Raw genomic sequence first — 13,067 nt, 5'->3', positions numbered from 1 at the left:
GTGGAGTTTTAGAGGCTAGGGTTTCTCTCCTTTCGAGTGAGAGAGGTGCATGGATGAATTGGAAGATTATATTGTTGTTTGAGCAAAACTTTTCCTTTATTTTTGAGTTAATTACATTTTTTGTTACTGAAATTTGGCTCGAAATCAAATTTGGTCACCGAGTCCAATTTCTTAAATCTGTCAATTTGAAGGCATATCCTAGATTCATCGACGCCGTTATTATCAACACAATAATACTTTAAAACAAAAACAAAAACACAACTTAAAAACAAAAAACAAAAAAAAACAAAAAAAAAACAGAGTAAAGAACCCAAACAATCATCCCCACATAGCTGCCCACTCCACCCCAGACTGACAGAAACCACCTGTACCCTCCACCTCCTCCTCCTTTCGTCCTCTCTCTCTCCCTCTCTCTCAATTATATTAAACAAAACCTGTAAAGTTGCTTCAAAACCTTCAAACGCTCTTTCAAACAAAATCAGAGTTTTCAAGGGACGGACTCAGAATTTGAAAATAGCATGGGCTAAATTTGTGGACTAAATTTTTTTTTTTTGGGGTAAATTATAAGCCCTTGTTTATTACCAAAAATAATAATAATAAGCCCTCTTATTTCAATATATTTTCTTCATCATATTTAGAACTTTATTATTATTATACTGACATTTGAAACAGACAAAAATCTTGGAATTATTGATAAGATTGTTGAAATTTTTGAAAGGGATTGAAGGGAAACAAAGAAGAAAAAAAACAGAGGAGAACTACACATGTATAGAAAATATTTAGAAGGAATTGAAGTAAAAATAAAATAAAAACACATATCTCATCCCCAATGCACACATCCGTTTCTTTATTCTATTTCCACTTTTCTCCCCTTTTTTTTGTTCTCTCTCTCTCTCTTTCTTTCCAATTGTTTAGCATCTCCCCCTCTATTTTTTTTTAAAAAATTATTTTTCCTCCTCTCTTTCTCTCTTTATTATTGTTCCTTTTTCTTTCTTTCTTCTTCCTCTATGTTCTTTCTTCTTGTCAGCCGACTAATTGCCTAGGCTAGAGTATTAATTTAGTCCACAAAAAAAAAAAATGTCCCCTGGGCTATAGCCCATAACATGTTCATGGGACCGTCCCATCTATCCCTAATCTAATTCATTTTAATCAGACCCACACCAATAAACAAACCCATAAGAAAGATGGCGTCTATTGGCCCATATATCACCTTCTTTAGGGTACCCAGAACCATTGCCCACGGACAACGACCGCTTCGACTCGCTGCCAAAGTCTCTCCTCCTAGTCTTCATAAAGATAAGCGACGTCGAGCCGCTTTCCTTCTCCAATGTTACCATTTGAGAGAGAGAGAGAGATAAGGCTGGAGGTTAGGAGGGGAAGAGGGCAGTAGTCGTGGTATTTGGTGGGTGGGTATCAGGTGGCCCCCTATAATTTATTGATACTTCGTTTTATGTATGTTTTAAACTTTTAATTAATGATATATATAGAAATGGATTAATTTTAAATTAAAAAATAAATATATTAGTTATGACTCTTTAATTTAGGGAGTATGATTGAAGTTTAAATTTTATAGAGAGTTCCTCAAATGAGTGCTTCCCACTTTAATCCAAGGTGTATGTTCACCACCTTCTCAATAATTAACACGTGTCCATAAGCATAACTATGATTACATAAATTAAAGTAAAACGTTAACCATAATTAAGTCTATGGACACGGGTCATGTATTAAAAAAGGCGGTGAGCATATACCTTAGGTTAAAGAGTAATGTTATTCTTACCACATTTTGTATACCACATTTTCATACAACATGATGTAACACCTTACTTGGACATACCACCTCATTTAATTTCATTTTAAATTATCTTATTTTTCATTTATTTCGGTTAATATATTTAATAATTGTTATAATATAAACTTTATCAGACTTCTCATATTCTTGCATCCTCCTCCTCCACCACTCTTCGTCTCCCCCAATCAATTTCCTCTTTGCTCTTGAAAGTCCCTCTAAACCCTAAACCCTTCATTCTCCCTCCCTCCTTAATTTCCAGAACAAATGGAAAAAACAACACAAAAGATACAAAAGAGTAAATTAGAAAAACACAGCAGAATCAATGCAATTAATAGGAAAAGACCAATCATCGTAGATACATCGATATCTGAGAACTTTCAGCCATGAACAATGGCCCATAACCCTTAACATGATATAGACATTTTTCTTCCTTCGACTCCTTTAATTTTCAATGAAACAATTAGATAAAATCATTCTTTATAAAATAAAAAGGAAAGAAAAGATGGTTTGCTAGAAATCAAATAAGAATCAACTAAAAGAATGGAGAATGGCTGGAAGGACAAGAAGGGAGGAGGTTGCCGCGGTGGGAAAGAGAAGAAAGAGACAGAGTGGAGAATTAAACGTAAGATCTAATCAATTTTTTCACTAGGGTTTTTAATTAAAAAATTAAAAAATATAAAATTAAATTAAATGAGGTGGCATGTCCAAGTAAGGTACCACATCATGTGGTATGAAAATGTGGTATATAAAATGTGGTGAGAATAGCATGGTTAAATAAATTAAAGTAAAAAGTTAACCATGGTTAGGTCTATGGACACGAGTTATGTATTAAAAAAGGTGGTGAGCATATACCTTAGATTAAAGTAGTGAGCAAAAATATTTTCCTTCTTAAATAACTTTTGTGTGTTTTTAGCTAAATTTTAATGAAAAAATAGGTACCCGCATCTACTCTGGGCAGGTTAGTTAAGGTCGGCCTTTTGAAATCCAAATCTAACTTCATCTTCATGGTAAAAGAATTTAAATGAGTCTGTAAAATTACCAATGACATTGCATAAGAAGCAAAGTTACTGACAGTTAAAAACCATTATATCATCCCATAAATTAAAAAACTAAATCGCTCAAGTAAGGGTGTCAAACACTAGTCCACCAAAATTCCGTTGTAGACCACTGTGTTTTCCCCCAGCAGAACTTGAAAAAATAATTCACCCAATCACTAATGTGCTGGGTAGGAATAGCAAAGCGATAGGTTCAAGTAGAAGAAACTACATAATTAACATGCGCATCATCATTGTGAAAAAATATTAATGGAAACAGAATTTTGTTTTTTTAAAAAAAATACTAGCCTCTCTGCACGCGCTTCTGCGCTTGCCAGAGATTTTTAAAAAAAAATAAGTAAATTTATTTTAGAATTAAAAAAGATAATGGGTAGTTGTGTTCCATAAAAATAGGATCAATTATCTGCTTTTTCTTTTTCTTTTAATTCTTAATGTTTGCATTAACCAAGGACATTTTCTAGTATTTTGAATGTTTCACCATTCTCTGTCTTTTGCTTTATATATATAGATTTAATAGAAGATGCCAAATCCATTTGTAACCTCCACCAAGAATAAATTAGAAAATAATAAATGAATTAAATTAAAATAAAATAAAATAAAAAGAGAAAAAAGATGCCCAAAAAAATCTGTAATGAGGGCGCTACATGCGCAGTATGTCCTTCTGCCAGCTCAATACATCATCGTTTCTTCTTTCCCTTGCTGTCCAAAATTCGCACCATCGTCTTCCTGTCTTTATCCTCTGCTCTGCTCTGCTGTGTATCTCCCCTGCAAAAAAGGGGAAAAAAAAAAAAAAAAACTCACACCCATTCTCTCCATTCTCGAACTGCGAGCTCAATTCTCTGCTAAACAACTTCAACGAAGAAACCTAGAAAGGAAACAGAGCAGAAAGAAGAGAAGACCCAGAAAGACGACATGTCGTCTTCAGACGAGGAGGGGTCAGGGGAAGAGTACCTGTTTAAGATCGTGATAATTGGAGACTCCGCGGTCGGGAAATCGAACTTGCTGTCTCGCTATGCGCGCAACGAGTTCAATGCGCACTCCAAGGCCACAATTGGGGTGGAGTTTCAGACACAGAGCATGGAAATCGATGGCAAAGAGGTCAAGGCTCAGATTTGGGACACTGCTGGCCAAGAGCGCTTCAGGGCTGTCACCTCTGCCTACTACCGTGGCGCTGTTGGAGCTCTCATTGTCTATGATATCACTCGCAAGACCACTTTTGAGAGCGTCGGTCGCTGGCTCGATGAGCTCAAGAGTAAGTTGCTTGCTTACTTGGGACATTTGCTGTTTTTGCTTTTGATTTTGGTGCTATGATTCTTAAGCTATGAAATGCTAAAGTAGGGAGAATTTTGATAAATTATGGTGGTTGAGTTTGTGGGTTTGTGTTTGTTTTTTCTGTTTGTGGGTTTTGGTGGCTTTTTGGGTTTGATTTGGGTGGATATGACTTTAGATCTAAGCTTATGATTATAAATTCTATGGTTGAAGACTTCATTTTGAAGAAAGCTTTATTTCTTTTTTGTTTTTGTTTTTGGGTGGTGGTGCTGTAAATTCTCTTAAACTTGAAAGAAGGTTCTGCTTATGTTGACTAGAATATGTATGCTTTCTTTTAAATAGGTTCCAGGAGCCAATGGTATAAATAATTCTATGTTCATTTGGCTGTAGAATCTAGGCCTTAGGTGCATCTTTTGGCTAGTTGAGAAAATCCAGATAATTGGATGGTTTTGGCCGTCTTATTATATCTGATTTAGGGATTTGATAAAAATCAAGACACATACACATGCACATCCACATTTAACACTTCGCGGTAGAATGTATGTAGTGTGGCATGGGAGCTTTTTTAAGGAGGTATAATATATTATATATAGGAACCTTTATGTTTGTAAGGAGATGTTTGATAGATAAACGACGATTGGCTGATTATAGCATCAGAGATATGAGTACTACGGTGGTACATCTGAAAGTAACAGTTTTGACCATCTGAATTTATTTGTGAAAGAGCATCAGCAAGTGTAAGGATGGCTCTTTTAGAACTCCTAATTGGATTTTTTAGTCAGGGTTCAGGGATTTGCTTTCCTATCAGACCATCTGGTTAACCAAATGTCTTGTATGGTATTTAGATACCCCATGAAGTTCTTATTGAAAAAGTTACCACATTAAGTTTATGCCTCTGTTAGTTGATCTTGTTATATGTCTGAATTAGGCTAGCAAGAACTTGTCATTTAATCCCCAGTGTCCCCTTATTTCCAAAAATTCAGTCAACCTTATTGTAAAGCTCTTTTTATGGTTTAGCAGGGGTTCCATCTCTACCTTATTTCTTTTCTGAAAAATTCAGACTTTACAATTAATGTTAATTAAAACAACTTCTTTTCATTTTCCGGTAGTCAAATACAGTCTTTCTATTGTATTGTGCTGGTGAACTGCTTGTCCATTGTTATTGTAATTGTTATGTTCTTAGTTATTTTAAAAGAAACAAACAAACAAACAAACAAACGATACTTTCAGTAGTGAAATACATAGGTTTTTTGCGCCCACAATGGCACTCCTTTATTTTCAACCCTTTCTTTTTCCTTTTTTTTTTTTTTTTTTGTCTGAACCGTTTCTTTTTCTTATGAATATCAGTTGAGTCTATTCATGGTTTCTTGTGTTAGCTACTCCTCTCCAACCACTTGCTGGCTCACACAACCATTCTGTGCACTTTCTTCGCATAAGCTTTTCCTTTAGGTCTTTTTTCTTGGTGCTACATCTTCATGATGGTTATGATCAAGCCATTTCTTTTGTTAACATTATTAATTCCTTTTTGCCATGGTCACCTAGTTTCTTTGAGTTAGGAACTTAGGATTGATCACCAAGTTGTTTTTTTTTGTTAGTTAGGTGAATTTATTTTCTCTTCATTTAAACCCTGCATGGACCATCCCCTTGTGAAACAATTTATGAAGAGTATTAATCTAATCTAACTTAAGCCCTTCTGAAATTTTTTGACAAACTAGTAACAATACAAGACCCTATGACAAACTAGCACCATTCACTTAATTTCCTGCTCCCCGAAAAGTTTTTCAAGCAGACGACTTCTCTATTTAGTGTATTAATCCAGTCCATCCCCCTCAAACTGCACCTCTTAATCTTTAGTATAATGCCTGTATACAATGCCTACCACCCCCACATCAACCCCACCTCTCCTCCAAAAAAAAAAAAAAAATCCTTTCCAGTTTTTTTATATGTTTATTGATTTAGTGACCTTTACTCTTGTTTTATGCTCCAAGGTAACTTCTTTCATGCCCATTTCCCTAAAAAAGTTGTCAACGTTCATACTCTATATCATTCTCCCTTCTTCAACTTTTCTTTTTTAGTCAAATATATTAACACTAGCCCAACATGGACCTTACACATTTGAAAATCACCACTATCTCATCTCTCATCTGGAGGTATGATACTGTATAATGCCACATGTTGACTTAAATGTCTCACAACATGAACTGTAAATCTGGTCATTCAACAAGGGTTGTTATGAGACCTTGAATCTTAACCATACAAACCAACATGGTGTCAATCACTGTATATGAATAAATGAGTATTGAAGTATCTATTTTCTTTTGGATTATTCTGTATGGCCTGTCTGATCTACAGATGCAGCATTGCATGCTTTGTATAGCTTGGAAATCTCGATTGATCTTCAATCTTGAGATTTTTGTTCCACTGGTAGATAAAATTGTACCAAACCTATGGCTTCTAAAATCAAATATGAAGGAATCTCTGATGTCCAATAGAGAAATTAGAAAAAAATCTGGCATCACACCGAAGGTTTCTTGGAATTGCTCCAAGCCAAGCTGTGATTCATGCACTAGTTCTGTCAACAACTCTGTTTTTTTTGTATCCCCTTTTATAGGGTCATTAGTGCATGAATATGGAAAGATCCATATTAGTATACTTACGAACTCTAAAGACATTACCTAATACATTAATCATCTGACCTAGAGAGTAAGAAACAAGAAAGACCCTCTTTTATTATACTTTTGAACTTGGCCCCGGCATCAAGGGGTGATGAAACATTTTTAGGTATGATGTGAGATCTTTCTTCATTAGGAATTCAAATCATGAAATATTTGCATGAGATATGGTGTCTCATTAAAAATGATGTGGTGGCATCCCGAAGTGGTGCCAGTTGGTCAGCTTATAAAGTTTCTTGTCGTCATACTCATACGACAAACCTAGGATTGGTTCTGCCCTAAACAGGAATTTAGGGTGTTTAGAGATATGTGAGGGCTTCTACTCACAGCATGGCACATAAAGCCAATGGATCTCCAGGACCCAAATTTCTAGCAACAGTTCTATTGTAGTGAAAGCAACACTGTCTTATCAAGAAATACATACCTTGTGTAATATATTTGCACCTTGCTATTATTTTACGTTTGAATGATTTTGTAAACTGAGTTTTCTTGTCAGCTCTTCATGTCCCTTTTCTTCAATAAAGATAGCTTGGATTGTAATAACTGATTATGTATATCATTTAATTTGTTTTACTGCATGTATTTACTGAATGTATCCTTGTTATTGTTTCAATATCCAGATTGCTCAACTCTTTGCTTATTGATGATTACTTTTTGGTTGCCATAATCTCCATTTCTTGTTTTATCACTAATTCTTTTATTATGCTCTTGGGGTTCGATGTGTTAATTATTTGAGCTTGATTAATCAATGCTGCAGCTCATTCGGATACAACTGTGGCAATGATGTTAGTGGGGAACAAATGTGATTTAGAGAATATTAGGGATGTCAGTGTTGAGGATGGTAAAGGCCTTGCTGAAGCAGAGGGGTTGTTCTTCATGGAGACATCTGCCCTGGACTCAACAAATGTTATAAAGGCATTTGAGCTTGTTATTCAAGAAATATATAACAATGTCAGCCGGAAGGTCTTGAACTCAGACACTTACAAAGCAGAATTATCTGTCAACAGGGTAAGCCTCGTTAATAACGGGGCAGATGGATCAAAGAAAAGTCAGGGCTACTTTTCTTGCTGTTCCGGGTGATATGGTTTACGTCTCTGAAAAACGTGTAGGAATGGGCACTTGAGGGCATTTCCAAGGCTGGTTATTCAATTTAGTTCGTCAATTGGTTTGTTTGTTTGGTACTGGATATCTACTTAAAGGTTTCCAAATAAGTCAATATTATACAAAGAAAACGTTATCTTTAGTTCTTGTAAAACAAGTCAAGGTTTTTTTTTCACTCTGGATACAAGCCATGTAACTGCTAGAAAAAGAAGGCAGGCACCCATTTTGTTTTGTGTGATTGTATTTGTTCGGAGTAATTAAGTTCAGCAAGTAGACAGAAGTTGTATGTGATTTTATAGTGCAGTGAAGAAAACATCAAATGATGTTATTCTGATTCGGGACATGCGCATTTATCAAAGAAAAGATTTTAGCAGACTTTCTTTTGTGAAATGTATTCTGTGATTTGAATCCTAGAAGTTTATAAAGTGTTTTGCCAGCAGGTTGTATGCGATTTTCTAGTGAACTGCAGAAAAAGGAGTCAAACCTTTTACTTGTTCATGGAAACACGTTTTTACACAGCCACTTTCTTTTATGAGGTGTGGTCTGGTGAGCTGATTAAGTTGGCAGCTACATTCTTTGAATTTCGCGTATCCAGTTGTATGAGATTTTCTAGTAAAGAAGCTTAACGTGCACATTTGCAACCGACCATTCTGATGTGGCCTTGATTGATGATTGTGTGCCAGCATATACTCTCTCTTTTTTCTTTTTCTTTTTTGGTTTGTTTTTGCTTGGATTCTTTTTCTTTTCCTGGCATGTAGGAAAAATTGACGCCGTTGCTAAGGTTATAAGATTGGTTGCTAACCAATTTATCTGTTTAACGAACAATAATGTTACGGTCACCAAATTTGCGAGGAATGAGATAATTTGATGGTAAATTTGTGAAGGAAGAGAAAACTTGGAGGCACTAGTTTTGTGTTGTGGGATCAATATCTACCTATTCACATCTTGGAATGAGTAATGAGATGGCAGTTGGTTGCTTGCTTGCCTAACCTCACTTCTCATTTTGCCACAAAGTTGAAATTTTTCAATGGTGCACCACCACCCCAAAGATCCGTGTTCTAGCACAAATCAACCTTTGTCACAAAATTCAACTCTTTAGTGTGTCTGAGAAGTGGTTCCAGCAATCACATTGTAGGTGGAAGATCAGTTTGGGGTGTTAGATATGATTGAGAACCCAACTCACAAGAAAAAGCCAACCCTACCACTATTTCCACCACCATCAAAACCCAATAGAAAAAAAATCACCAAGACAATGCCAAAGTAAGCAAAATCTAATCAAATTCAAACCATCAATTACCACAAAGATTACTTTTAAGACAAAATACAATAAAAATAAAAAGCATAATCTTGTTGAAAGAAAAAGAAAAAAAATCAACCAAGATAAGCTGACCCACCATCATGACTTCAGTGGGTAACCAGCATAAGCTTGGAATCTTCTAGAAGCTTTTGCCCCTAATGTCTGTTGAAATCTTTCTTTTCACTTCCCACTCAATTGCTTATATGGATGGAGATAGTGACACTGATAAAGATAGTTGCTTTATCTTATTCTTCTTCTTTGCCCTCACCTCACATTTTCTTCTAGAACTTGAGGGGTTTTAATCCATTTTTCCTTCTGTTTTTTCAAATTTTTTTTTTTTGGGTTCCTCAAACTCATTGAGACCTCCAAGACTTGGCCATTTCAAATCCATTCTGGCCATAATGATAATCCTGAATAGTTTGGTTAATTTCATCTTGTGAGTTCATCACAAAAGGCCCATGCTGAACCACTGGCTCATTGATGGGTTGCCCTCCCACCAACACAAATCTCAACGGCTCTGATGTCTTGTTGCAGACACTTAGACCATCTCCAGGACCCAAAACAAGCACATGATGAGCTGATGCATGCGTTGACCCAAACACACCTTCTCCTTCAATTATGTATACAAAGGAAGTCCAGGTTTCTGGTATGCTTTGATGAAGTTGAGCTTTGGGTTTTAAGGTGAAATCGAAGAACAATGCCGGGGTTCGGGTGAAAACAGGGGAGCTAACTCCCATTGTTTCTCCTGCTATAACTCTGACTTCAACTCCATCTTTCTCTGCCCTCCTTATGTCCTTACATAGGAGTTCTTGATATCTTGGCTCAATCCTGCAAAAATAAATAAATACATAAGTAACAGCTTCTTTATTCAATTTAGAACACCATGACCGATTCCACTTTCAATCAATTGAAAATTTAATTCAATTCAAACTCCTTGAAATAAATAAACATATATATATATATATATATACATATGGAGAAGTGGGGATTCAAACTTACAAAATTTTAAAATCAAATGGAGAAGAATACCGCTAAATTAATAATTAATTAAATTTAAAAAAATAAAAAAATTTACTCTTTAAAATGGTCTTATTTTGCATATCAGTGGCCTTACATTCGAACCCATATGACACCTTAGTAGATTGTGTGTGAGAAATCCCATCTCCTTATAATTTATATTATCGCTTATATTCATACAGAAAAATAAACTCAGAAATCTATAAAAATGTAATATACACCATTTTCAATCCCTCAGTAACATTGTAAATGCCTTAGAGTAGAGGCAGAAGAAGAGGAAAGAGATGGAAGAAGAAATAGAAAAAGGTTTTAGTAAATCAACATAAGTTAAACAAACAAACTTTAGTTTCTTTTTTATTATTATTTGAATTGTTAATAGAGTTCCACCGAAACCACATGTAATGAGCATTCCATGGTCAACTGTTTTAATTTAAAGATGCAGAAACCAGATGTACCAAAAAAATAAAATAAAAAAAGCAGGCGTGGACGCGTGGTGAGTTGGCCACATATTGGGCATTATAATTTTATGCATAAATGGTCAACTGGGGGCCAGTGTGAATACAAAACAGTTTTGGAAATTTCGTTTGGCAATATACTATGAATATTATGTCAGCCTACAAAAAGGATCCAGATAGATCCAGTTTACACACAAAATTACAGATACCAGTCATATTCACCGAATATAACGTCAACATTTCCACAAAACCTACACCTTTTGATTGGGAGAAAAAAACAAAATTACAACTCTTATCCTAATATCATCAACCAATTTATATCTCAATTCATTCACCTATCCTCTCAAAATATTCCTAATTTTAACTTCTTCTTAGAACATCTCGACAGTACGGGAGAAACTTTTATTAAACACCAAGAAGAAAATGAGAGGACTTGTTTGCCAAAAGAACGGACTTCGAATCTTTTTTAATATTAGAAAGAAAATTACCGCTAAATCAAGAACTGGTTAATCCTAATTTTAACTCTTAATTAGTTTTTATTGTTCAATATGTTTAAGTTCTTAAAATAGGCTATTGTGACGTTGTTGTTGGCCTCATCAGGGCCAGCCATGCGCTAGTCTCCCAAGAAGTGGCCAGTTGCGACTGGCCTCCAAAAGAGACTGACTGCAAACCAGTGTCTCTATAAAAAAAATCAGCCATGGCTGCCTTATTTTTATTCTAAAGATTAATCCTTTAAAGTATTAGTAGAAACGGGGTAGCAACAACACCAAAAAAAGAGACAAAATTATTATAGACACCATAAATTTTGTGCTGTGGATGAAAAGAAGAATGAGGAAGTACGTACATTTTGTCTTTGCGGGATAGATTGATCCAGAGCTGCAAGCCTGTGTTGGGTCCTTCTCCAGCAGGCATTTCAGAATGAACTATTCCTCTGCCTGCTGTCATCCACTGCCACAAAATCAAATCCAACACAGCTTAATACATGTCCAATGGTATAAGAATCATCAAAAATTATGTGACAGTTCTTTATTGATTTTGAATTTGAGCCTACTTTGAAGCTGGTTGATTTCCAACAAGTAAGGTATTGATACGCATACGAACACACAATTTGTTTTACGAAGAAAAAAAGAAATTTGGTGAATAAATTTAGTGATCTTAGCATTATGAAATCAATAGTTACCTGCACATCTCCAGCCCAGATTGTACCCTTATGCCCTGCAAAGTCTTGGTGAGTGATGCCTCCCTGAAACCCCAGTAAAATTGTAAATTGAATTCTTTAATGAAATCAGAAATCCAGAATCCAAATATGTTTCTGAAAAAGTAACCAAAAATAAAAATAAAAATACCTGTAGCATGTAGGTGACAGTCTCAAAACCTCTGTGAGGATGATCAGGAAATCCAGCAGGAGGGGATACTGCAAGATCAAAATAAAAAACAACAATGTCAACACAAAATCAATCTCATCATCCAAAATGGAACTGAGACATGAAAATTAATAACAAAGTTTACAGACATGTAAGTATATAATATACCTGAAAAATCATCTAGCATGAGAAATGGATCCAGGTTCCTCAAATCACGGCTGAAAATCAAATGCCCAAGAAACAGAATTAATCCACAAAGCAAGGAAAACCCAGAAGTCGAAAACTTATGAACACGAGAACCCATAAATTGAAACGAGGATTTGAAATCCCAAAACAGAGCAGAGGAAATATGAAAAAAATATCAAATGGGCAAAAAACCATGAACCAAACCTTCCAATGGCTCTCCTGACAGTAGCGCCATCGCCCTCAGATTGGGACTTGGCGAGGATCTTCTTGACCACCATTTTTGGGGAGGTAAAAGCAGGGGATTGATGATCCGATTCAGACATGATGTTTCTGATAATGGAAGGAACAATGGTTTTGATGTGGCGGTTGTTGGGTTTGCTAAACAGTAACTTGCTGTATCTTGTTGTAGCTATAGAAATAATATCTCTCATAAAGCTGCTGCTTCTTTTATAAGGGTTTTGGTGTACAGCTTGAGAAGTTGGATGCGTGTCTTTATAACTTCCATGATACGATATATATAACGACTTTGAGCCTTCCCTTTGATGAGCAGCAGTGTGGAAGAGAAAGCAGCGGAATGGAAAAAAAAAACACCAAAGAAAAGGCTTTTATTTTTATTTTTTTAAATTGTTTTAAAATTGTTTGATTTTTTTTGGGGGGTTGGGTTGGTTGGGTGACTGGGTCTGACATACACAAGGAAAAGGAAAGAAGGAAGTTGGATGCGGGGGAAAATATGGGAGTGGGGACCACATGGCCTCCTTGGACCAATCATGATTGGTGATGTCAACCTCTTGTCACCATGAGGTTAGAGGATGTGAGCTTTGGAGAAGAAGATGAAGACCTTGCCTTGCCCATTTTGTCAAAT

General features: G+C 35.6%; 2 protein-coding genes across 2 annotated transcripts; one reads left to right on the top strand and one right to left on the bottom strand.

Moving 5' to 3' along the window:
• LOC18789125 (ras-related protein RABA5e) lies at nt 3,318–8,270 on the top strand. Its single transcript, XM_007223895.2, has 2 exons — nt 3,318–4,096; nt 7,543–8,270. Exons 1-2 carry the CDS (start codon nt 3,757–3,759, stop codon nt 7,863–7,865), a joined length of 663 nt encoding a protein of 220 aa, XP_007223957.1. The 5' UTR covers nt 3,318–3,756; the 3' UTR covers nt 7,866–8,270.
• On the bottom strand, nt 9,148–12,765 carry LOC18793275 (pirin-like protein). Its single transcript, XM_007222577.2, has 6 exons — nt 12,410–12,765; nt 12,188–12,237; nt 12,002–12,069; nt 11,836–11,898; nt 11,500–11,603; nt 9,148–10,011 (listed from the first exon to the last, which is right to left on the bottom strand). The coding sequence occupies exons 1-6, from the start codon at nt 12,634–12,636 to the stop codon at nt 9,537–9,539; spliced, it is 987 nt and encodes a 328-aa protein (XP_007222639.1). The 5' UTR covers nt 12,637–12,765; the 3' UTR covers nt 9,148–9,536.

This window comes from Prunus persica, chromosome G1, assembly GCF_000346465.2.
Source record: "Prunus persica cultivar Lovell chromosome G1, Prunus_persica_NCBIv2, whole genome shotgun sequence".
In the NCBI taxonomy this organism is placed as follows: domain Eukaryota; kingdom Viridiplantae; phylum Streptophyta; class Magnoliopsida; order Rosales; family Rosaceae; genus Prunus; species Prunus persica.
This window is presented reverse-complemented; position numbering and strand designations above follow the sequence as displayed.